The following is a 25715-nucleotide window of genomic DNA, read 5'->3' as shown; positions in this document are numbered from 1 at the left end:
AAAAACAGAGCTCTTCGTGTTCTGTAGTTCTGTAAAATGAGTCTTGTAGTTGCCTGCTGCCTGAGTGGTGGTGATGTAATTATTCTCTAGGGGGGAAATGCCTTGAGTAAATATGTGAAATGAATGGAATAGACATTATGCAACTTCCATCCTTTTTGTGAGGCCTCATTTTTGTAAAACATTTTTGTTTTGGTCTTCTGGCTGGATAAATACAAGCTGAGTGAAACCTGATGTCATGGAAGCTCTTAACACTTTCTTTTGCCTCAATAATTCTAAGTAAAGCTTTCTCTCTTCAACCCTGTTTAGTTGCTGGAGTTGATTTTTGAATGTCTGTTTTTTCCTACTGTGGGAAGATTACTTTTAATGAAGCAGAACTCCTCAATGACTCAAACCTTTGAACCTGGTAGAATGACACTTCCAAAGATGGGTTGACCTAAGAGTTCAAGTCCAGTCTCAGTTTTAAATAGTTTTTCCCCACCTACTCCTTTTTCTGGGTAAATCCACAGTTACTCCAAATTTTCCTTTGAAAATTTGAATCAGCTCCCTTACAGAGAAATCTAGATTTTTCCCTAATTTAAAATTGGAGGTTAAAAAAAGGGCAAAACACCATTTAAATCTTCAGAATTAAAACAGTACAAAACAGATCTGAAAGTAGTGCTGTCTGCATGAAAACTCCAAGCAAGTAGCCTGAATCCTGTCTGCATACAGAAAGTCTTCATTTCCAGCATTTCTAAGTGTTCTGATCTGTTGGATTTGGATTAGGTTTGTCTCTTGTCAGTTCTAAATCAAAAAACTGTTGCCTATGTTGGCTTCAGCTTGAATACCTTCTAATCCTCTGTTTTTAAATAGGAGAGTCCCCCTCTGACCAGACTTGTGTACATAACTGAGTTTGGCAGTTCTCAGTGCTGTGGGTCTCTCTGCATATAAAAGCAATACTTGATTTTTGTTGGAGCGCTGAGGAGACGGCCAGAAGAGAAATTCCACCCTCCATGGCCTCCTCCTCTCTCCCTCTCCCCAAGCTCCTCTTTTGTGGTCCTCAACCCCAGTGCAAAGCGTTCTCTTCCTGAAGAGGAAGTGGGGTACCTCAACTTCCCTAAAGGACCATTAGAAAACTGTAATTTCAAAGTGAGTTTCCTGTCCAAGGAAGAGGGCTTAGCACTTACAAGAACAGTTCTCCACTGTACAAGGCAGACATTTTAGTTTTATGAGGAACAAATAAAACATTCCTGTGTGCTTTACAGGCATAACGCTTTCTTAGAGTCTTTAGTTCCAGAATGACCCGTCTGCATAGCTGTGCTGATCAGTCACACAGAGTAACACGGCCTGACTGTTCAGCGGGGCCTGGTACCGGAAAGCAGCAGAGGTGGGGGAGCAGGGGCAAACCAAAAAGCAGCAAAGCCTTCCCTTGCTTTTAGCTGGGATTAAGCCCAAGATACAAAGTTGCATTCCTGGTGTGAAGAGGTGGAGGTGGTTATTCTGTGACAGAGCCTGGCTGAGGTCAGTGGGGATGCCCGGGGTGTAGCCAGGATTTCACCCTGTGTGCATGCAGGGCTTTGCCACCACAGGCTGCAGGCAGCTAAACCTGTCTGGGCTGGGCTCTGCCAGAAGTATGTGAAAAGGATTATGCCAACTTAATTCAGTTCTTTGGAGGTGTGGAAAGCATGGGTAAGTTGACCTTACCCTGCTAATCCTGCTTTAAAAATAAATTAAAGCAATTGTTGTCAGCATGAAATGTTGAGTTACTTTGGGGGTTTAGACTTAATATTCTGCCTCATACTATAATAAAGTTAATTGTGTGCTTGGAACAACACAAAAATGGTGAAAGCACACCAAAATCCTCAATGAAGTTTGACTGTAGAATATCCAGAAGCAGCTGAAAGTTTTCCAGTAAGCATCATAGCTTACTTGTTATTTGACTTAGGATGAAAAATAATAGGTGAATCATGTTAAAATCAGGTAAATTCAATGAGAAGCCATAGCCTGGGCTTTGTAGTATTACTGAAGATTTACTGTGTCCTACAGTAAAGGCATGTGATCACATGAACTTTGATTTAGTCTTTTTTGTTTCCAGGTTGATGCCTTAATTCAGTTCTCTTTGCCTCTAAAGCAAGGTTATGGGAGAGCTCTCATGGTGTAGTCAGCTCCTAAATGTGAAACCAAGCTCATATATTATTGTACTGTTACATTTAATATTAGTGTGTAAGAGATGTAAAAAAAGACATTTCCTTTTTTTTCTCCCTCTTTTTCTCCAAACATTACCAGATATGCAAAAGAAAATCTATCAAATGCAAGAGTGAAGCACAGATTGTAGAGAGGGAAATAAAAGGTTAAGTGTAATGGAGACAGAAGTAGCACTCAATTACAAAGTCTGATAAACATGTTATGTCATTTTTTTTAATTATTCCCCAGACTTTCTTGTAATTAATTGCATCCTTGCCCAAGGCTTGTTGAGCTGCAGATAGATCAGTTAGCAGGTAATACTCTAGCCTTTATCTTCAAAGATCCTAGCAAGGGGAGCAAGTTCATCTTTCCTAATTCAGTAAAAGCCGTTATACACGTAGCAGTTAAACATTTTGTCAGCGCTGGAAATATCTTCTAAGGAAATAATTTATGAGAAAAAAACAAACATGATTCATCAATTACTTTTTCTAGTTAAAAACTTCTTCTCAGAGAAAAAAAATCCTTAAATGAGTGTAGCAACAGAATTTGTATTTTCAGTGTCCTAACTTGGATGTGTGCTTACATGGTTCCCTAATGCTGAAAATGAGTCATTGGGAATAGTGTCTTTTCCAGTAATAATAAAGTAGAAGTGATGCAAGCCAGAACTCACATTTGACAGGCTTGAGAAAAAGACCTATAGAGTTTGTGTATCTACTGTACTCTGTCCTCTGATAAGAGAGGGATCCTAAGAGATGAGCACACAGTAGCTTTAAGAAAAACACTGAAAAGGGAGGAATCTAGGGAAACTGCTTCAAAAGAATAAATAAATAATAATTCTAGTTTAAAGGACAGGACTTAAGTGTGCATTTGTTCTTCAGTGATTAGACATATAAAAACAAAATTATAATTTTAGAGTTAGATGTCTATTGAGCATATCTACAGCAGTGAGGAGTAACATGATGTAATTCCCATACCTTTTTGCATGGATGCCTAATAACACATTGACTTTTCTTAATGACCACATTGTAATTAAAAGAAGCTTCCTTTTTTCCCAGCGGAAATTCTGGAATTGGCTGGAAATGCAGCAAGGGACAACAAGAAGGGTCGAGTCACTCCTAGACACATCTTGTTGGCTGTAGCAAATGATGAAGAATTAAATCAGGTAAGAAAAACCTCTGCTATGTGAAAGCAGAGGGCTTCTTAAATTGTCTTTCCTTATAGCTGACTTGTAACTCAAGACCTCTGCTTATTGAGTAGCACACCAGGAAACGCTCACTAGCATGCTGGCTGTGTAACTAACTACAGCACTCAGCTTAATTATGTATTTCAGCACTCCTAAAATGTGTAAAAATCCAATGGAGATGTAAAATGATGTTTTCTAACATTATTACATCTATTTCTGTTGGACTGGGGTATTGTCATAAATTTTTCAAGGACACAGAGAAAATCCTGCAGATGCTGTTTTTTTGTTTGTTTTCAATTTCCCCCAAGACAGCTGAGAACTCAGTGGGACCTGTCCTGTTCTTACTGAAGTCTTTTATTGTGACCACAGAAGAGCTCTAAACTCTTCCAAGTCTGTGTCCTTTGTAGACTTAAAGATGCCTTTAACCTGGCCACAAAAATACTTGGCATCATTATTACAGTGCTGTGGTGTCAGTCAGAGGCAGTGGCTGGAATTAATGTACCTTTCTGTGAGGTGCTGTAAGAACGCATCTGAAAAGATGCTTTTTCCAAGTCTGTATATCATGATGGAGCAGGAAAAAAATTATATCCCTCAACCACCTTCCTCTGGCTTTTTCTGAAATTAGGTAATAGTTTCCATTCGTTATCCCTTTGTAAGCTTGGAGCTTCACTGAGTTGAGATTTGGGAGCAGTAAACATGAATCAGAAGGTGGGAGTACCTGGGGGACCTTGATGTCACTGTTCCTATCTTCATGAATAGTGAATTAGTCCCAGTTAGACATATAAAATTGAGATGTGTATAAATATGGCCCTCCATTTTGAAATTCCTTTTTCTAAGAAAGAAAAATCTTTTCATTAACACATTGCAGGAAAATTCAGCACTTGGGACATACACTGGTCCTCACAATGTGGCACCCGTTGTAGTGTCACACCCTGGAGGGGTCCCATTTTTCTCTCACAGGCTGCCCTGCTGGGCCCTCAGGTGTGTGTCTGGGGCTGTCTTGTTTGTCCTCATTGGGTAGCAGCCTTCATAGCATGGATAAAAAAAAAAGATCTCAGGTGGGTCCTAGAGATGCTGACAGTGACAAGCACGTGGTCAAGAAGAACACATGTGCCCTTTATAGTTAAAATCCATTTCATGCATTTCTCATCTCTTCTTCAAAGGTAATGATGGAGAAACTTAAGGCAGTATACAAAATTTGCAGTAAATCCTATTTTCTATTTATTGGTGAGTAAATACTGGAATTCGTCACATACAACTTTTTTTATTATTATTATTTTTGATTAGCTCTTGAAAGGGGTCACCATAGCCAGTGGTGGAGTGTTACCCAATATTCACCCAGAGCTGTTGGCAAAGAAGAGGGGATCAAAAGGAAAACTGGAAGCCATCATCACTCCACCCCCAGCAAAGAAGGCAAAGTCTCCAACACAGAAAAAAACTGTTTCAAAGAAAACAGGCGGCAAGAAAGGAGCAAGGAAATCCAAGGTAGAGTAATGTGTTTAAAATAAACCCAAACAAGCTTGCCAGCAGTAGCTGTAGGGAGCTTCACACTGGGTCAGCTCTCCAGAGCCTGTGTTGTTACCAATGGTGATTTCAGTCATAGTGTGAGCAGAAGAGGAGGAGCTCTGCCCTCTCCCTGGTGCAGCTGGAGCCTGAGCATCCTCAGGAGTGGCCCAGGTCTGCAGCACAGACAGATGGGCCATAAATAGTCTGTAAGAAACAGTCTGAGGTGGGCAGAGGGTGTACCAGGAGACAGAAGAGGAAAGCCTCTAGGGGCTGTACTGGTCATGCCTCACAGGTTTCAGTTTGTAGGAGTAGAGAATCTTTCTGATGTGTTCATGTGTAGCCAAGGATGTTTTTCTTCTGCAAAACAACTAAAGTTAAGCAATAAGTTAGGCAAGTAGGAAGAAAAGTACAGGAACTTCACATGAAATGGACAAGGAATGTGAAAGTTGCCTCTGGGTCAAGCAAAGCTTCTTTATCCTGTTACTGTTTAGTTGGTCACTCTTCTAATTGTGTTTGGTTTTTTGAGCTGTTGAATTTAGTTTTTTCCCTCAGAGCACCTATTAATTGACATTTCAAATGCATTGCTTCCAATACCGTGCACTAATAATTCCCCTAAATCTGGAATGTTTTTGCCCTGCTTGATTACAAAAGCAGGAAGTCTGTTGTGGGGTTCTGTTTTTCTTCCACACAATAAACTGTATTGTCTGATTACTATATTGGTATTTGGCTAACAGTAAACTCCTGGGGAATTGAAATGAGACCCATGAAAATCTAATTTTCAAAACACTTGTGTAAAGTAAAAGCATGGTTACAGCTTCTAAGTGCCCTTGCATCAAAGTAATTTTAGTTGTTCAGCCCCAGACTTAGTTTATATACTTTGGAAAGGGACAATAGGAGAACAGGGGCTTGCTCAGTATTCCAGGTGTCCTTTTCGTGCTTCAACACAGATATTGCTGAGGCACCAAATATTTATATGAAATTGTAAGTAATAATTTTATTGAAAATGTGAAATTATTCTTGGCACCAATTGAGTTTATAACCACGGCCTTTATGAATTTACTTCTTTTTCAAAATGTTCCTATTTCTCCTTTTTGTTCAGTAAATCAGTTAATTCCTGAAACCTATTATTTCACTGCAGTAATAAAGTTGAAAAAAGAAATGGTGATTGAGGGGAACTCCTCTCTCCTCCAGCAGTTTCACTGGAGATGAAAGTAGGTGATGATGTTAAATAAGACAGAAAATTGTTCAGCCCATTTCCTGCAAACAGGCAGATAGAAAGTAGATATAGTCTTTTGACACTGCTTCTAAGGACAGCCACATTACAAAGAAGAATTTCTAAAAATAAGTCTGTGAAATCCGGGAGCACCTCCCTTCACAGATAAAATTTATTCTCTGACAAGTCAGTTTCTAGCTTAGGATGAATGTCTGCCCACACACAGAGATCTGTAATCTTTGTCCACAAAAGCCATTAGAAAGCTATTAAAAGTTTGGGGCTGTTGGTATGTTTTTCTGCAACATTTAAGGCAACTGTCATCTCAACTGTGCATCGTTGTGGACAAGAGGAGGTGCCTGTAGATCTGCAGACGTTGTGGTCGTTTTTCCTATTGATCCCTTCTGCTGTTATCAGGGACTTTGGTTGGACTACAGGATAAAATCCAACGCCACTGTTTGTACAGGCCTTTTATTGCCTGCTAAGCATTTAGTGCATGTCATATATCTTAGTGTCATTAAACTGTTTTTCTCAGAGCCTTGAGTTAACTAATTAACTGTATTTCTGGAAGAAGAAGCAGGGAGAAGTGAGCAAATCAGCCAGTGCTGACAGTACAACAGAGGGAACTCCTGCAGATGGTTTCACAGTCCTGTCCACCAAAAGCCTGTTTCTTGGCCAGAAGGTATGATCCTGCGTTTTTATAAATAAATACCTATTTTTCTGTGCTGCTTAGGGAATAGCCCCCTCCTACTACCCCCTTTTCCACAAAACATCTAAGTACAATGGACATTTCCCCACTGAGCAATCAAGGAGATGTTTGATACCAGTTTTTCTAATTTCAAAGAAATTCTCTGAAGCATCTTCTAGAGCACTTTAAAAAGTACATAAATAAGTCTTCATGTGACCACATAATTAAATGCTTAATTAGAAGGAAAGCCTGTGTGCTTGTAATCTGTCTCATTCATAAACAACATAATTGTTACAGATAAGCATCTGCCAAAGAGATGATTCTAAGCATAAAATGCATTTTTTCCAACAGTCAGCCCACTTCATTGCTGATGTAAATGATTTACAGGTTTTTATCAAAACCTGTTTTAGACATTTGTTCATAATAATGGTTTTATGTTGTGTTCTGCTTTGTGATTTACAGAAGTTAATGCTGTGTAATAATGAATGATGTGTTTATGAAAAGCTAGGGATCAACAATTCTTTTTTTCCCTGTGAATATGATTTGGGACGTGGGTTGTTTTAATGCAAATACATATCTGTTTAAAGAGGATCCATTTAAAGAGACGAGTCATTAAATTAATTTGGTCTTTTATCCTGAAACCTGCCTTTAATTTGTGATGCAAAATTTTCATAAGTAAAACTGCATCTTTCTGCAATCATTCAATAATCAAATCATTGTGTTGTAAGCCATAAAAGATGAGCCATTGTCCATTGTGGAATGTAACTCCTCTGACTCATTTTTATTTTGTATTGAGGTTGTTCTCCATTTATCCTCCAGTTTGTTTGCCAAGTTTAACATGCATGAGAGTAACATTTTTTTCAAGATTTCTGATTTTCCACATTTAATTTTACAGCTACAGCTAAATGGCTGGTTTGGTAGGGTTGTTTTTCTTTTATTTTACTCTTATTAGGGGGGTGGTTTTTCAAAGACATTTTGATGACTAAATTAGAGCCCAAAATTTATAGTCTACATTACTGCTTCAAGAAAGCAAGTAACGTCAGACTTCTGGAGCTGTTTTTGAGCTCATTTTAGTTACCATAGGAAACCTGTAATAAGACCTAGTGTTGTGTTCCAGCAAGACTGACACAGCAAATCAGTGGGGCTTTGCTGTGAGGCTTTGCTGTAAGGCTCAGTGGAAGAAAACCATGAACTCCAGGACCGCTTTAAGCTGTGGTGGGCAAAGCCAGTGTCTGTTGTAGAGCTTCCCAGTGAGTCTTAGTACTGGGGTGTGGACTTTCTGGCTTTCTCATTCCCTTGGAGTCTAGCCCCCTGAGAAAATCACTGGTGTGACACATCCATCCCTGCAGTGGGTCTGTGTCAGTTAGCCCTACACATGAGGGCGACCAGGTGTTAGCCCTTTGTTGTAACACATAATGAAAAGAGAAATTAAAAGAAAATGAAAACCTGTTTGTCTCCTGTGAGGGAACACTCCAAATCAAACAGATCATGTTCTGAGGGTTAGAAAAGGCATTTGAAGAATTGCTGCTGAGATCAATCAATCAGGATCTTTCAAACCTCCTGTGACATTCTTGAATACCTTTTCAGCACGTCTGTTTGGTTTGCAAAACCATTATCTGCCAGATCAGAAAATCCTTTGCTAAATGCAGAGAAGGAAGAAAAAAACCTTCGTTTTGATGTCACTTCATTCATAAGTGTTTAATGGGAAAATTTTTTTTCTTGGTTCCATGTTTACAGAAGGGAAGGAACTTATTTGCAAGAGCATCTCTTCATCCTTCTAATAACCCCAGATTTAATTTGATGCAAAAGACACAAATGAGAATGTTGCAAAACTGGGTATTGTTCAGTTTTTAAAATTATAGTTATTGCATTTAATCTTTAGGTAACTGCTGACATTCAGCTGACAATTCTTAGAGGTCATAAAATGGCAAAGAACCCTTCAGTTACACCTGTAGAAGTTTATTAGTGCCACATTAATTATTAAAATCTAGTTAATATGTAAATGATTGCACATCCACAAGTGACATCCCAGTGGAAATGTGGCATTGTGCACATTAACTAGTTTGTTTTTCCTGAGAGGATTACAAAGTAGAGGCAGAGTTGCAGGATCTCAAGCCTAAGCTTTAAGGTTTGGACTTTCCAAGCTTGTGGTCTGCAATAGGCATCTTCAGTTTTCAGTATGAAACTCATACCAGAAAAAGCTTCAAGACTTTTAAGGTAATTTTGTCTGAAATTAGAAATGCCAGGCTTGGCTTAGAAAATACTCATGGATGTGCTAAGTGCCATCTGCATTTTATCTGACTAACATTTAATTGAAATGTTACCTCAAGTTATGTCCATTCTTTGTTGCACATGTGTATGCAAGTTGTGTCTTTATTTTTTAAAGTGGCCCTTTAGGGAATCACTTCTGCCTAATACATGCTTCCATACTATTGGGTAGTAAAATCGAGCAGTTACTCACTGGAGGATTTAATTCCACTGGAAGAATTCTGATTAATATTTTATTTGTTTTGCATAGCTAACAGTGCATTGAGCAGTAAATGCAGAATGTAGTAAATTAATACTTAGCTGCCAACACATGCTATCAGCCATGGGCAGCTTTTTAAGCATTTTTTTGTTGTTGTTAAATTGAAACTTTAATTACCAGCTGGCTGTTATGTAAATCATGTATATGAGTAGGCTCAGGGATAGATTTAAGGTCCAAAACAAAAACAGTCTGCAGCTGATAGATCTGGGACAAAAACTTGTAGAGGACAGAATTAGGAATCAAAACGATCACTTACAGAATGAGCAAAATATGTTTAGGAACATATTTTGTTCCAACTATAATCCCCACAAAACAGTCATGGTGTGTGCATGTGTTTTGCTGTTGTTTTGTTGTTGTTTTTTGGGGTTTTTTTTAATTTTAAAATTCATGAAGTTTTTTTTAACATTTTGGTTTGATTTGATTTGACTTTTTTTTTTAAACAGCAGTTGCTTGTAGTCAAACTCAAGACTCAAACTCCAGTATGAATAACTCACCACGTGTGAAGTGTTAAAGGATTCCAAGCTATTTGGAAAGGAAGCTTTCTTAGATTTTATTACAAATTCCTGAACAGACACGTACTTAAAACAGGGCTGAATTGCACTCATTTTTAGTCAAAATCACCCTAGTTTGAGGTAACATAGTTTACTCAAGCAACATATGCAAATTACATGAAATTGCAGGGTTTTAAAAAGAGAAAGAAGGTCAATTCATAGAATCAAATGAATGAAATGGAAATATTTTTTTCAGAAAATTTAAATATAGGGATGGTGGCCTCCTTAAATGTCCCATTCACTTGTATGGGTTTCATGGACTGGCTCATATTCCCTGTTAATAAATTAACATACACAAAGAAATTATTTGAAGAGTTAAGTTTAAGAACATGGGCTACAGAAATGATAAGAGATAAAAAGAGATAAAAATCTGATATTGAGGCTATAAAGTACTATGCCTGAAGATGCATGTTATGCTTTGCAGGCTGAAGGCTTTGGATTAAAAGGAAAGCCTGGCTTAACTGCAGCTGGTTGCAGGAATTGCAGAAATGAATGAGAGCTTTCTCCTTCATGGTTGCTTTTTGTATCACCCAAACAGCTACTGAAAAAATAATTAAAAATACATATTGTAAATACAGGCATAGGTCATGCTGTAGCTAATGTATTTCCCCAAATGAACAAGTCTGGAAAATCTTTTGCACTTTTAAAATATTTAAAGTTTTGTCAGTAGTAAACTTGGTGCCTGTGAAATCAGACTTCCAACAGAAGCTACAAAGCAGTGTCACAACCTGCTCAAACCCTGGTTAGAACTTCCTATACCTGCAGTTTTGACCTTTGCCAAGTTTCGCATTCCCATTAGAATGTCTCAAATTTTAGAGTTGGTTCTGTGGTGTGGGTCACATCCTATGAGGAGACACCCAAAGTGTCTTTTAAGAACACCTGGTGCAGATGTGAGGTCAATCTCTAGATCTCTGTGCTGCCTTGCACCGTTTCCTGTGTGCCCACAAGAGATCCTCCTGATTTATAACAAGAAAGAAATTTAAAGACATGCTTGAAATATATGGGGGTACATAGAGGAGTAAATAGGCATTAATGGGTGGGGTTAAAAATCTCAACTTTCATAACAAAAGGAAGTAAAGCAAATGAAAACTAGAAGCAATAAACACGTAATATCATGTGCCTGCTTACAGTACCTCAGCAGACATTCCCTAAGGCTGCAGAACTGTAATGAGGACTGAAGTGCTGTAATACACAACATGGTGACCACTGATAAGGAAAGAAAAAAAACCACATCTCCTTGTTGGGATGGAGGAATTGCTGGAGACAAGCGTCTGCTTTCTCAGAGATAGGCTCGTGTTTGCTGGCTTAAAGAAAGAGGAGCACCAGCTTTGATCCTGTTTCAGTGAAGAATGGTGCTAGCACATCCCTGTAATTGATTCTTAAGAGATGCTCAGGGTGTCCTTCATCTTTACTTGGGGAAGAAACAAATATCCTCATTTAATGGCAAAATTAGAATCACAGAATAATTTGGAAGGGATCTTAAAGCTCATCTCAATCCAACCCCCTGCCGTGGGCAGGGACACCTTCCACCAGACCAGGTTGCTCCAAGCCCCATCCAGCCTGGCCTTGAACACTTCCAGGGATGGGGCAGCCACAGCTTCTCTGGGCAACCTGTGCCAGGGCCTCACCACCCTCACAGGGAAGAATTTCTTCCTAATATCTAATATTAACCTCCCCGCCATCAGTTTAAGGCCATTCCTCTTGTCCTGTCACTCCATGCCCTCATGAAAAGTTCTTATCCAGACTTCCTGTAAGCCCCTTTTAGATAACTGGATAACAATAAGAATCCCAAATAGTGATCAGTGTAAAACCAAAATAGAGCTTAGTAGTAGGTACATTCATGTGCTCCCAGTATGTCCAATGTTTGAGTCTTGTGTTTGAATTTTTTTGGGGCCAATAACCCTTTATGACCTGCCTTTTATTTTGCATATTTGTTTGCAGTGATGCTATCTCCATCTGTGTTGCAAAGCTCACTTTTCTGCAGCTTCTCTGTGATTTCCCAGCTGTCCTGTTATTTCCCACCTCATGCTTTTCTTTTCAGCTGAACCTTATTCACAGTGAAATCAGTAATTTAGCCGGCTTCGAGGTGGAGGCCATTATCAATCCTACCAATGCTGACATTGACCTTAAAGATGACCTAGGTAAATGGGGCATGGGTTGACACAACTAACGGTCACATGGAAATTATGGAACCCAGAATTTACTCTCTAGGGCTTCAGACCTTTAATCAAAGCAGAAATTCAAATCTTGCAGGTCCTGCTTTGTTGAAGAACTGTATTCAAAACACTTTTTGACCAATTCTAAATATTTGCAGCTATTGCTACTCTTCAAGCTGATTTCAGTTCAAAAAGTTTAAATTCTTTTCCATAATGATCATATGTGACTGTTAGCTATTTTGGGGGGTTTCTTATTTGGATACTTTGAGGACTAAAATACTTTTTTGTCAGGTTTTTCTCAAAATAAGCAGTTTCTCCATTATACCTGCAGTCTCAGTGGTTTTATTTTGATACTTAAAGTAGGCTTAAAAATTTTGAAAAGGGCTTATTGCATAATGACCTATTGCCAAATCTTCCATGCCTTGATTTGATGTTTAATTCACTCAATAATTTGTTTCCATTATGTTTCAGTTCTTCCCTGTCACTTTTACATTCAGCTGGAAACAAATACTGATATTATACCAAGAGTGAACTATCATGGGTGGAGAATCACTTTTAAAGCTTTTCTCATTTCAGATTGATAAGAAATCACAAAATCTCTTTTTAGCAGAAGTTTATTCTTCAGCAAAACAAAAATTGCCTTTCATGCATTACGTACTGCTATCCCTTCTTATTTGAGTAGACCTGCTGCTGTCTTCTTTTAAGCTGTCTTAATGGAATACAACCCATAATTCTAATACTGCTGCATTTCCTATGGGAATGTAGAGAAGTAACTTAACAAGAAAAGTAGTCTAAAGAGGGCTAATTTTTATATCAGCCTTTCTTAGAAATACATATATTTCTGCAAGTGTCTTAGCTATTCCAACACATAATTAAAAGATATGCCTTACTTTTAAACCATACAAACAATTATTTGTATTTTTAAAAGCAAAATCTGTATAACTCTGCCTGCAAATATAGAGTTTCCTCTATGTGAAGGAAACTGGCATTTTTAGGAACAAAATGATGAATGGCTTTCCATATGAAAATCAGTGCCTGTCAGCTTATTAGTGCTGACAAAATGGAGAAACTAATTATTTTGTTTGGCTTGATGATGCTGAATTTCTCTTTTTTAAACAGATTCCATATTTTAATGTCATGCTCTGTGGGGAACTGGTTGTTCTAGGTTTCTGCAAAGTGAAATGGGGCATTAGCTGATTTTAAAACTTTGGAAATGATCTCATGTGATTGCTCTGACTTGTCATTTTAACATTTATTTGATCATGTCATACTCAATATTCCTCCTCCTGCTCCCTACACCCCTTTCTCTACACACACCTGCACACACAACTCAGCATACTCCTTTGGCGCAAGGTTTGGAGATGTAAAGGTAGGAAAATATGGACGTTGGTACATGTGTAAATGTAGAGCCTGTGCTGGGTCTCTGTCCAACGTGGTTGATATACATCTGTTTACCTGTTGTAGTTGCAAGTTGTACAGGCTGACATTGCCACGATCGACAGTGATGCTGTCGTTCACCCGACAAACTCTGACTTCTACACCGGTGGTGAAGTAGGTAATGGCAAGTTCAGTGCTGCGGAGTTCGTATGTGTGTGCATGGTCGATCAGCAGCCACCAGCTTGTTGTAGCTATGCAGATTTGCATTCATTTCTCACTTCCAGCAGTCCCCTGATCATAACCAGGAATGAACAATTACAAACCGAGTGGGCATTTTTGTTTTTTATTGCCAAATCGGCCTCTCAGAAGTACCAATGGAGTGCAGCACCAAAATTGAAGTGCAGGAACAGTGCATTAAATGCAGGCACGTGACCAAGGCAAATGAATTACCACGTGGTTGGTTTGACATGTAAAGTGCCTAGTTTGAATGTGGTTTGAGTATTGATCTTTAGATTTCTAACCAGTTCCAGTGCACTCTCTCCATGCCAAGTTTCAGATGTTCACATCTGGATTCACGGGCTGGATCTAACATGTCTGTATTTTCCAAACTCTTAAGATTGTCTTTATGGACCGATGACCTCCCTAGCCCTGCTCCGTGGTCCTCACTCCCACAAGCCCAGGCTAGTGCTGCACACACATCAGTCACCTGAGCTACATGGATGAGAGAAGGCATGACGGGAAACAGGACAGACCTCTTAATTCAGCCATCTTAACTGTCCCCTGAGTAATCTACTCCTAGCCCTTCTCTTACCCCTCTCACATACAGAATTTTGAAAGATTTTATAAAAGAGTAGGAGTACTTTGATTGAACTGCCTTGGTAATTTGAGAAGGCAAATCAGAATTTGTGCCAAATGCAGAAGTTGCTGGCAATGCTTAAGAACAAGCCAGCTGATCCCAGCCTCTGTTCTGCATCTCATCTTGACCTCACCATCGCTGTGAGAATGGGCTCCCCCCATGCCTGAGGCCTTGTTTTCAGCACTGACTTGGAGGGACACGTGTCCTACACCACCTGCTTTTTCTGAAAGGGCTGCTTTCTGAGTAACAAGCAGAGAAATGTAGCTCTGGTCAGCCTGTTGGGGCAGAAGCACTGTGACTTTGCTGGCTAAATATTATGCAGAGTGTCATAGTAGCCTGTACCTGAAGAATTTGCTTCCAAAGCCTGTCAGACCCATTTAGCCAATGTGCCTGTCTCCTACCCTGTGGCAAAGAAATGCTTTGCTACCCTGCAAAGAAAATTGTCTCTTGAAGCTGGACTGCTCATTTCTTAGTGTAGGTTCCTGTTGCCTCTGACTGCTGTAAGAAAGAATAGAAGTGCACAAATGCTTAGCTTCCAATATTAACTTTTACCCATCTAAATTTTTTTTTTAATTTTTTGTTGTTTTTTTCCCTAACAATTTAAATGTACGGAGGGCTTATCCTGAGAATTTTAGAGCCTAAATTTCTGCTAACGCTGTTTTCAACACTGATACCAATGCCTGCTTGGAAAGCATGAGATAATGATCTTATTCTCATGGGAGTGACACATATTTATGCCTGTGAGCAAATAAGCTACTAACCTTGAAGCTATGAAGCAAGACTTCCATCAAGAAACTTGCTAGTGTAGTAGAAAATGGTTTAAATACAGTCTGTCCTTTGCCAGATTAAACTAATTTACAACATAGCTGTCAAGTATGATTTCAATATAAACTCTCACTATTAATCAGAAGAAGAGCATAATTGAGGAGTAAATGCAGAATATTTCACTCATTCATACCAAATATTACTTCTTCTCTTCTTTGTACAAGATCTGCAAGAAGAGAGCTCAGTGGAATAAACTGAGATGGTTGTTCATTGCTTTTAATTATAAATTAATTCCCAGTAGAAGGGAAAAAGCTGATCCTTCTGGATTGAATTAAACCAAACTAGGCTAAATTCCATTAAATGTACAACAGCTTTGCAATGGCAAAGAAATGACCTACTTAATAGAACTTTGCTGTTCCTAGGTTCTGTACAAGGCTTAATTATGTTTCCCCTTAAAGGGGAAAATTAAGGCTTATGAATGTCATGGGTTTTTAGGACTGATCAGAGTTCATGGACTCATGGGGAATATAACTGGCATATATATAAATATAAATAGGAATGATATGGAAATATATACAACTAGAATGGAAGGCTGTTTCGTTCCCTCCCCATCCCTTCTCAGGGTGGTTTTATAAGACCCTGGAGTCATCCACATCTGCTGGATGGGCTCAGCAAAGAGCACCGGGTGTTGTGCTTTATTCACTGCCTTTGAAGGGCAGAATGCTTCCAAGCACTCAGGTCTGCTCTGGATCTCCTTCCCAGCACTCTCCTAAGACACCTTGCTGCTACAAATAAAGCCATTACTGTCTTTTCTAAGAGATTTGTAAGGTGGTCCTCCCACTCAATTGCACTGGGATAGGTACCTTTAAGTTTCAGAAAATTCTTAGGAGTTTGGCTGAAGTATTTATATTTAAAAGCTTAAATCAGGACAGAGAGCAAATTACACTCTGACCTACACAGTCTGACCTTGCAATCCAGTTTTTGGCAAACCCTATTGTGAACTGGTTATGAAAAAGCCAAAGGAAAGGCAGAGCTTTTGTAATTGTCCTCAACCACTAACAAAATAGACTGAGGGTAACAGGGCCAGTTTTTGAATGGAAAAAAAATGCATTGTTTTCAACTTTTCAGTTTGGAAGAAATTTAGCAAAACAAAACAAAAGCATCTTGCAGTCTTCTTAGTTCCTAGAGCTGTAACCTGATTTAGTAACCAGAATCTTGGAGGAGGGCCTCTGCTTCCTGGAGCATATAGTATGTGCACTTCCATCAGAAATTGCATTTTTTTCTTTCTTCATCAGTGGAAGTAAGGGGTGTCACCAAATAAATGTCTAGATCTTTAGAGATCCTAGTTCTGAGTTTTTGGAAATCAGTTTTCAAAGCTATATCTCAAATCAGAGCCTTTATGATATCATTGCTTTTTACTTATTTACCTTTATAATTAATATGTACAGTGTGAAATTATGTGGGATGCTTATGTAGTTAGGAAAATGCTTTCTTGGGCTGTTTTTTCTTTCATTAATATTTAAAACTAGAGCTGCAAAATAAGATCTAAACCATTTAGTGATGGACTGCCTTTGTAAACAGCATACCATTTGGTTGCCCTGACACACTGCACAGCTCTTCTCCTCCCAGAATCACTTTGTCCAGCTCCTTAGTTGTAGTTAGAGAAGTTCATTGGAGGAATGTGTTCCTTAGAGATTCTCCTAATTTCTGAGGCTCTTCCTCTTGGTTAAAGGTGGCTCAACAAGCTGGGCAGTTACCAAGTAAAGCAGCCCGCTGCACTCACGAGACTGTTTCATTCCTGGGGCCACCTGTTGGGGTCAGGGACCAAGATCAGGTGAGTTTCAAATTCTTATTGTGGCAAATGGCTCTTTAAAACAATTTGTAAGAGAAGAGGGGAAATGAATCCTAGGGGAAGGAATTACAAACCTTCAACCACTGTTGAGCTAGCACATTCTTCTGGAACAGTTCACACTAAGAGATGCTCATGAGAAGGAAAGAGGTAGGGATGTCATGTCAAATGTCTTTTGACAGTAAATTCAAGTCTGAGAATGTTAGCAAGGGATACCAGTGTGAGGTTTTTGGGTTGTTAGGGTTGTCTTTCTGTTCTTTCTGTTGTTGTTGTTGTTGTTTTTAATGACTAGCTAATTCTCAAGTCCCAAAAGGTTTAGATCTTACTTTGCAGTCCCCAAAAAAAAATGTTTGGGCAGAAAACTCTAGAGTGATGTAACAAAAGCAAATGATGAATCACACAGCTGCTGAGATCAGAGGAGTAAACTGACAATTCTCTGTTCAGGGAGCACTTTGGAAAAGAAAGGCGGCAAGGAGTTTGTGGAAGCCGTCATTGAGCTCCGCAAAAAGAACGGCCCGTTGGACATAGCCGGAGGTGAGGCTGCGCTTCGGGACCCCCAACACCCAGAGCTCTGCTGGTGCTGGGGCTTGGCTCACACAGCCCAGCTCCTCCTGCAGCAGCTCCCCAGGGCTGTGTGTTTGTGTTCTCCACAGTTAAACTGCACTCATTGCATCTTAAGTAACCTTTACCAAAGCTCCTGGGAAACGGGCAGTGCTGTAGTGTTACAGTAAAGCCAGGCTGATCACAGGTACATGCATGCACACACAGTGTTGATCATTAAGGCCACAGTTCAGAAAAGCAATTAATGAGATGCTTATTTTTGAGTCCTACTCTGTTAAACATCTGCTTTGCTGAAATGTTGCTGACTTTCACTGAACTTAAGCATGTGCTTGAAGTTCAGCATCTGCTTGGGTACTTAGTTTAATCAGTGCCAAAATCATCACTATAAAAGCTTACGACTTTTTGATGCCTAGTTATCAAAATTTATGTAATATCGGAGAAAAATCTACTATGTGAGTAATAAAGTTTGATAATGGCAATATATAATTTTACACCATCTGTGAAATTGCTGATCCATGTTGTTCATATAGAAGGCTGATTCTGCCATCTGTGTTTATGCTATAAAAATAAATACAGTGTGCACAGTTTTGTAAACGAATCCTAACTACAGCCGAAGGGGAGATGTAAGAATTCAGCTCTGACAGGAAAAATTACAACTGTTTACTTCTGGAGCTTAATACTTTGGGGGTTTCTCCCTTGCTTTTTAAAAATTTTAATAAGTTTTTCTTGGAATTTTTGTTCTGCTAAAATATGCAGTATCAATTACTCACTTTCTTCTTTTTACGAACTTCTGTAGAAGATTGCTTACCAGCCCAAACCAAATAGGTGGGAAGTTGAAAAGAAAAGGTTTTTTTTTTTTCTCATCTGTTAGTGCATCCCTCAGAACTGAGGATTGCTTGGCAGTCTTACTCCAGGGCAGCTCTGCACTGCAGTGGGATAAACTGGCTGTTAGAGACTTGTTGGAGGACTCTAAAGCAGAACTAATACATCAATTTTTCAATCCTACATATACTCAGTTTTCAGATTTCTCAATTCTATGGGCATCTGTTTAATCTACCCATAACCAGAATGCTTACCTGCAATGTGACTAGCACTGAGTAAGTCCACAGTTGGCTTTCTCTTTCTTACTTCCCATTTCAGTGCATTTGCATTTGAAGTAAGGGGCAGCTGCTCTTGGTAATGAACAGTTGTCCTCATCAGAATCCTAATGAGTTAATTAAGACTACCTTGGAAAACACTCCCTGAGAAATATTAAAGTTGGTCATGTGTATCAATACAATATTTTATTCCTTAGGGGTGGGGATGATATCCACACTTCACATCTGACTAGAGATATGTCAGCTGTTTTTAATAGATTTTTCTTGGATTTATGATGTATTCTGAATCTGCCAACATGTTAGTTGCACATTATGACAAATTAACATTGCCTAACACTGAGGCTATTCAACATGTTGGGACTCTGCAAACCCATAAGAACATAAATGCTTGTGCTTCCATTGTCCTTCAAAAATGTTCTGGTTAACCCCTGGTCAGGATCCATATGACCAAGTCTATTTTCTCTTTCCTGCAGCAGCTATGAGATAGTATCCATATGTGATGATCATGTGCCAAGAGTTACTTCTACTATACTTAAATAGCAAAATACCTCATAAACATTCCAGAATGAAATAGAGGATTTCAGACCTCTAAGAACCTTTGCAAACCTGACTTTTTAATTTTTTAAAAACTTACTGGTATTTTTATTATGGTTTTGTAAAGACATAAGCTGCCATTTTATACCTACTCTCTTGTGGGGTATTTTAGGGGCTGACTCTCTGTGAAGACTGACTGTATGCTTTTGTGAGATTTTAAGTAGATATTTTTGTTCCCTCAGCTTGTGATTAGGATGGCTTGCTTCCCCCCACCTTTTTTTTTTTTTTTTTTTTTTTTCAAACCAAAGTTACAACGTTTTATTTGCAAAAACAGCCCAGTGAGTTTGGAAATGACAGAGATCCTCTTACCCTGGTTTCTGGCAGGCAGAGCACAGTCTGTTGTTGCTCTGTGATGGGAAGTGGTGAACCCAGAATGTGTTCTGCAGAGAAGGAGGCCTCTCATCTGGAGAATCCCTGCCTGTCACCAGTTTGTAGGCAGGGTCTGCTGCATCTTCTTAGTCCCCACATGTTCATGATAATATTGTGGTGATAAGATACGATTAGCATGGTAAAAATTCTTCTTCATTTCTTTGTACATACAAGGCCTGGCCTGTTGTTACACAAACAATGTGAGTCAAACACTGCAAATCTGTAAATGCATCCTCCACACCCCTCTGTCAAGAATGTGATGAAAGAGAGAAACTAAGCCCAGCATTGTTCAAGTGATCTCAGATGACCCATACACAGAAAAGCTAAAATAAGGCCAGGCCCAAAGTCTTGAAATCACACAAAATGTCTTCATTATAGTTATTCAGAAACAAAGCTAGAAATAAAGCCAGAATCTTAATTCACCTCTTTTCCATTCTTCCTTTGGGGTTTGCAGAGCACTAGTAGCTCTGAGCTGCTCCAGTTTGGGCTGGGGTATGATCAGAAGCTAGAAGAACACTGTACATTTAGCAGGAGTAGCTGAAGGTCACTGGAGTCATAACTCCTTGTGCCTGTCCTGGTATTTACTGTTATCTCTGCAGTAAACCCAGCCAAAGCAAGATCATCCCTTGTCTGGGTTTGGGTTCTAACAGGTACTGCCCTTCTCCTTACCCAGTCCTCAGTATAAATGGGCTTCCTTTGGTGCCAGCCATGAATTCTTGCTCTCTCTGAAATAAACTCGATCCTAGCTATGATTTATAAATTATCACAGCAAAATGCAGATGGAAATGGAAAACACAGAGTCTCTGTAATCATGTTATATTTTAAGGCTGTGTGATTTGTAACCTGAAACAGTCTCAGAGGCTAAAGGAATATCTGTTGACTGTTTGCTATTTTAATCACATGTACACTTCTTTAATCCTAAAGAGAGGAAAGTAATTATATTTAATTTTCAATTCTTCCTAGCTGTTGTCAGCGCTGGCCATGGACTGCCTGCAAAATTTGTGATCCACTGTAACAGCCCAGGTTGGGGCTCAGACAAATGTGAGGAGCTGCTGGAAAAGACAGTGAAGAACTGCTTGGCTCTGGCTGATGAAAAGAAGCTGAAATCAATTGCCTTTCCTTCCATTGGCAGTGGCAGGTAAGGCTGTCAGGCAAACCCGATGCCAAATAGGTCACGTTCTCTAAGTGTCATCTGGTATTCCAGTTCCTTCCTGTGTACAAAGCACATTGCTACAATGCTGGCTTTTTTCTTCCTTGTTTAAATCAGTTCCCTAAAAGAAGAGTTTCTTCTAGGTTTGTTCAGGTAGTGCATGGAGCCTGCAGTGTTTTCCTGAGTACTGGTTTAGTGTTATCAGATCTCACAGTGATCCCTGCAAATCTTAAAGCATGCAAATGGGATAAAGAGCATAAAATGAACTTTTAAGAGAATATTAAAAGATTTCTTTCAGACTCTCAATTCATTCATATAAATTGGAGATGTGAAAAAGAATATGAAGAAAAAGGGTCTCTTTTGCGTGATTTTAGTGTGTAATGAAACTTACCCATCTTACAATGGCCAGAAGACGTGGTTTAGTGTTTGTTTAAGCAGCAAACCTAAAGTGCCTTGATTCTCAGGATTTGCAGAGTCACTTCAAGCTTTCATCCAAAATCCATAAGCTGAATTCCATGCAGTTTACATCATGGGACTATTTAATTAAAAAAAAAAGACCTTAAAAACCTTTGCCAAGGTCTTTGAAAGCCTCAGTCTAAAGTTCAGGTCCTTTGGCTCTATACAGTGTGCTCAGTGCCTTTGAAAGTCAGATCATGTTAAGAGTCTCACTCCAGATTGACTGCACCTTTAGTCTGAGGCTTCTGGGTTTGGGGTGGAGAGGGAGGTTGGGAACACCTAGCCCTCAATGATGGCTCAGTAGGAAGACAGACCAAGGGCCAAATCTAGGCTGAATTACACAGTTGTGTCTCTTAACACTGAACAACTGACACTCTTGAGTTTGCCATGAAAGAAGTTGGCTGGTGTACAACAAGAATATTCTCTCCATTGTGCTGTGTTGCAACACTGGACTAATTCTTGCATATTCTGTGGGATAGGACAGAAAACAGTATTTGAGGGTTTGGGTCAATGACAACAAATAAAAGTTTCATTAGGGTGCTAAATGTAAGCAACATGCATCATCAAAATCTCTTGCTGAGGTTAATTTGCATAGGTGTCATTTTAAGGAGATAAGTTGAGCAAACTTTGCCAAACAGTAGAGAAATAGAGCAGAGGGCTCATAGTAACCTGTTGGATTAGCTGTCAGGGTCACAGGCTGGTCAGTACAAAGAGAAGCTCTGAATCACTCTCTGGGAGAAACTCTATTCCTCCACGGAATAATGTGGAGAGTGCAGAGTGACTGTGGAATTGGTTATGTAAAAGTGGAACCATGTAAAGTGTTTTCCACACAGCGCTGTCTTTTCTGGATAGCTCCCAGCAAAGAACCATCCCCAGCCCTTGTAGTGAAGTGTGTGATTGGTACTGGAAGATAATGAAGCCTTGAACAATCCTCAGGATTCACATTTTGTTCTGAAAGCTGGTTACTGACAGGCAGGATCTGGGGCAAGTTCTCCACTTGGCATGTACATGTCATTCTTACTTGAGCCAGTTGAAGTGGTGCTTTTGAAAGATGGAGAGGAATCAAAAGGCCTTGAGTAATATATGAGGTTATGTATTTTTCCTTTTTTTACCCCTGTAATTAGAGATAGTTGAGCGTAGGTTAATTTTGGAGAGAACATAATATATTCTGACAATACTCCCTACTTGTTTTTATGAAGTCAAATGCATTAAAAAAAGAAAAAAGTAAAGCTTTAAAAGATAGAAAATGCCAAAGACACCACATGTATGCAGCTGTTCTAGTACAGGCATCTGTCAAGCAGACATCACCCAATAAACCCACATAAACAGTTTCATTCTCTTTTATAGTTGAGGAATGGGATTACATGAGGGCAGTTCAAATAAATCACGAGGGGAAATAAAATAGCATACTTGTAGCATTCATTGGGCCAGATGCTCAGCTACAGCCAACTTATGGAAAGCACAACTTGGGTGCTGTTCAGAGGTAGCCTGGAGTTCAGTCTGGTAGGGCCAGCAGGAGAAAAGGGAAAGGAGAGTTAGGGATTGAACATGAAATCATCCTCTGAGAAGGGATTTCGTTCTGGGGCTCTGACTTTGATCTGAATTGACACTGGTTTGGCTAAAATCCCAAACTGCCTTTTCACAAGAATTTAACTCAGACCCATAGATCAATACATAAGGCTTCTGTTTCTTGCAGCCCACACATGGCCATCAGGCCAGCACCTTCCTGCTGATTTTTCTTCTCTCTTTCGTTTCCTTTGGGAGAGATGTCCTGAGCAGTGGATTGTTATCAGCTTGCCTGGCACTGTGCCTTCCTCTCACCAGGCCACGCTTCTTTCATGTGCCCTGGTGTGACCACCCTGGCAGAACACTTGGAAGCTGTGTGACTTCAGAGGCCCCTGGGAACAGTGCAGAAAGAGTGTATGTCCCCGTTTTGATGCTGCCCTGCATGACAGTTCAGGAGAGAAATTCCTGGAAGATCTTTACACTGTATGCAAGGATGCAGCATTCATAAGTAACCTGCAAGTGCTCAGGTGTGGAGGCTGCTGACTCCTAAGCAGCTCCTGTGTCAAAACTGCTCTCAGTTGATTAACTTCTCACACAGCTGATTATCCCTGACCAGATCATTTGGATTTAGAATAGTATGAGCTTTGCTCACAATGCTTTTTCCTTTTTTTTGCCTTCTTCAATAGAAGAAAAAATTAGGTATTTTCAGAAAAGAAAAAAACAGTGTAAGCTACTTCATGCCATCATTTTATATATATATAAAATAATACCACAAACATTATCTTCAAGACAGCATGTATAATATCCCATTACAGGCAGGACTGACACAGAATTGCTCTCTGAGAATGTTTTTTGGTAAGGAAATGTGCAGCGAGTGGGCTATTACACAGGCAGTTGCCCTTCACATTTGGTGTGTTGCAGCAGAGAAAAAGAGGGAGATTACAACAGCATTTTACTACCAGTGTGGTGCTTCAGTGAGCAAGTGCTGAGAAGTGTTCAGCTGTTAGAGCCAGAGGTGGATTTAGCCCAGCTACTTTGAACTGCTCACAAAATGCTGAGGAACTCATCCATCTGTGTAATCTGTAAATTATTTAGTAGTGTTAATAGTACAGACTTTATTATAATAGGGGGTATTAACTACCAGGTATCTGTAAGTGCCTGTCAAGGAACCAGGTTCAACAGACTCTCTCAGGTTCTTTTTGGGTACTACTCCTAAGAGTTGTCATGTCCCATGACCTTCAGACTGACCATGGAGTGCACATTGCTGAGGCTGGGGAGGGCTCAGAATTTGGCAGAGTAAAACCACAGTCTGGGTGAGTAGCAGCGTTTCAGGAGTAACACAACAACAAAGTTCAGGCCATGTTCCAAGCAGTTACCAAGTGTAATTCCAGGAGTTTGCCATGACCTATAAAATTCAGGTCACAAAGTTCAGGTCGTAGCTTTGTTCAGACCATTCTACTTGTGCTTGACTCGTTTTAAGATTAAATGAACCTTTAAGACAAGGATTCTTCGATAAAAACATGAAGAAGTTTATAAGAAAGGTTGTCAGGTTAGGTCCTGTGCTTAGTTACCATTAGTAGTGGTAAGACCATATTGTACTTTGGGTCTTTTCATGTTTCATGTTCTATATCAAGTTCTCTGTCCCTTTTTACTTTTCTTTAACAGCTGCTTTGCTTTCAGGACAGGTTTAACTTTGCAGCTCCAATCCATACACTGCTTTCCAAAACACAGCAGGCTCTTGGTTTACTTACCTGTTAAATGAGAACAATTGACCCATCAGGTATCATGAGGTTCAACCCATCAGTTTGTGTAGATTCTGTATTCATATTTTGGGAATGCTGTACTTCTGTTTGAGCATTTTAAGTCTTGTCTAAATCAAATCAACAAGTTTGTAGCTTCTAATTCAGACTGTAAACACTGTCTTTGCAGCTTTATTTACCATGAGGTGTTGGAGAAAAGCCAGAGCCTTCCCCGGGAGGTTAAACCATCAAAAGTTGGTTCAGCAAGTCTTGATTTTCTTTCTTTTTTCTCTCTCCTTCTAGAAATGGCTTCCCAAAGCAAACAGCTGCTCAGCTGATCCTGAAAGCCATCTCCAGCTATTTTGTGTCAACAATGTCCTCTTCAATCAAGACGGTGTACTTCGTGCTCTTCGACAGTGAGAGTATAGGGATATATGTGCAGGAAATGGCCAAACTAGATGCCAACTAAGCCTAGAAAGCTACAGTACCAGCCCCCTCTTCCACCCATCAGCATCCCCAAATCCTTAACTCATTGTGAGGCAGAGCATCCCTTATTTTAAATTTTGCTCATCTAGGGAAATAAAGGTGAGGTTTTTGTTGTTTTGTTTTGGATTTTTTTGTTTGTTTTGTTTTTCCTCTCTAAACTGTTTTATGTTGGCACTGATAGTTGGCATTACTGCTGTTAATGCATTGTTATACCAGGCATTGTCTGAAGTTAGTGTAATCTAGAAGATTTTATAGTGTTATTTTAATGAAGTATGAATTGAAGCAGGAAGCTGTTAGGAGTATGTAGTCTTTTACTTGTGAAAGAAACAGGCCAACCCTATTTTGTAACTGTGTTGTGGTGCTTTATCAATACATCAAGTGGCGTTCCTTTCATTTTTTAAAAGAACAGATGCTATAAACCTAATTTGTGTTTGTTTATTGTCTTAATGATTCTGGAAGAAAAAAAATACAGAAACCCTGTTGTCCTTAATTATATTTACAATTTTGAAACTGTGTGAATTGATTTAGTAAAATGTTTGAACTGTTGCACTTGTACTTGGATTGATTTTTCCTTTAAGCCTTTTTTTTTTTAAGTTCTAAAAAGTTGGATCTGAGAAGGATGAGAGCAGATCAGAATTAGTGACCTGGAAGCTTGTTTGGATATGCTGGGCACCTTCCCTGTGCTGGCTGCATGTGAGTGTGCTCAGTGACACTCACAGCTGGAATTTTCCCAGAGAGTGTTCACACATTTCCCAGTTGTTACTTCAGATCCTTCTGTTCAGAATGTGCCCTAATTGCCTATTCAGTTTGGGAGGCTGAAGCCTTTTAGATCAAGCAAGGCCTAAGATTTTTTGAACTCTTTCCAGTCATTTAATACTGGCCTATTTGAAGCTACTTTGTATTTTTTCCAGATATTTATGAGCCCTGTT

General features: G+C 39.4%; 1 protein-coding gene across 5 annotated transcripts in view; it reads left to right on the top strand.

The window, feature by feature from the left end:
- The window catches only part of MACROH2A1 (macroH2A.1 histone), a 42886-nt gene extending 17554 nt beyond the window's left edge, over positions 1-25332 (top strand). For 2 of the 5 annotated variants that reach the window (XM_083871821.1, XM_083871822.1), the window contains 7 exons: positions 3216-3322; positions 4631-4828; positions 6631-6741; positions 11867-11966; positions 17273-17362; positions 20413-20587; positions 24604-25332. In XM_083871821.1, the coding sequence (XP_083727947.1) occupies positions 3216-3322; positions 4631-4828; positions 6631-6741; positions 11867-11966; positions 17273-17362; positions 20413-20587; positions 24604-24769 (947 nt within the window). In that variant the 3' untranslated portion in view covers positions 24770-25332. Of the gene's footprint in view, positions 1-3215; positions 3323-4630; positions 4829-6630; positions 6742-11866; positions 11967-13445; positions 13537-17272; positions 17363-20412; positions 20588-24603 lie in introns of all 5 variants that reach the window. The other 3 variants (XM_083871825.1, XM_083871823.1, XM_083871824.1) reach the window with 3 other exon arrangements.
- Positions 25333-25715: the final 383 nt, after the last annotated feature.

This window comes from Zosterops lateralis (genome assembly GCF_965231275.1).
Source record: "Zosterops lateralis genome assembly, chromosome: 14".
Classification (NCBI taxonomy): Eukaryota; Metazoa; Chordata; class Aves; order Passeriformes; family Zosteropidae; genus Zosterops; species Zosterops lateralis.
Note: the sequence above shows the minus strand (reverse complement) of the source record. Positions and strands in the feature narration are given on the sequence as shown.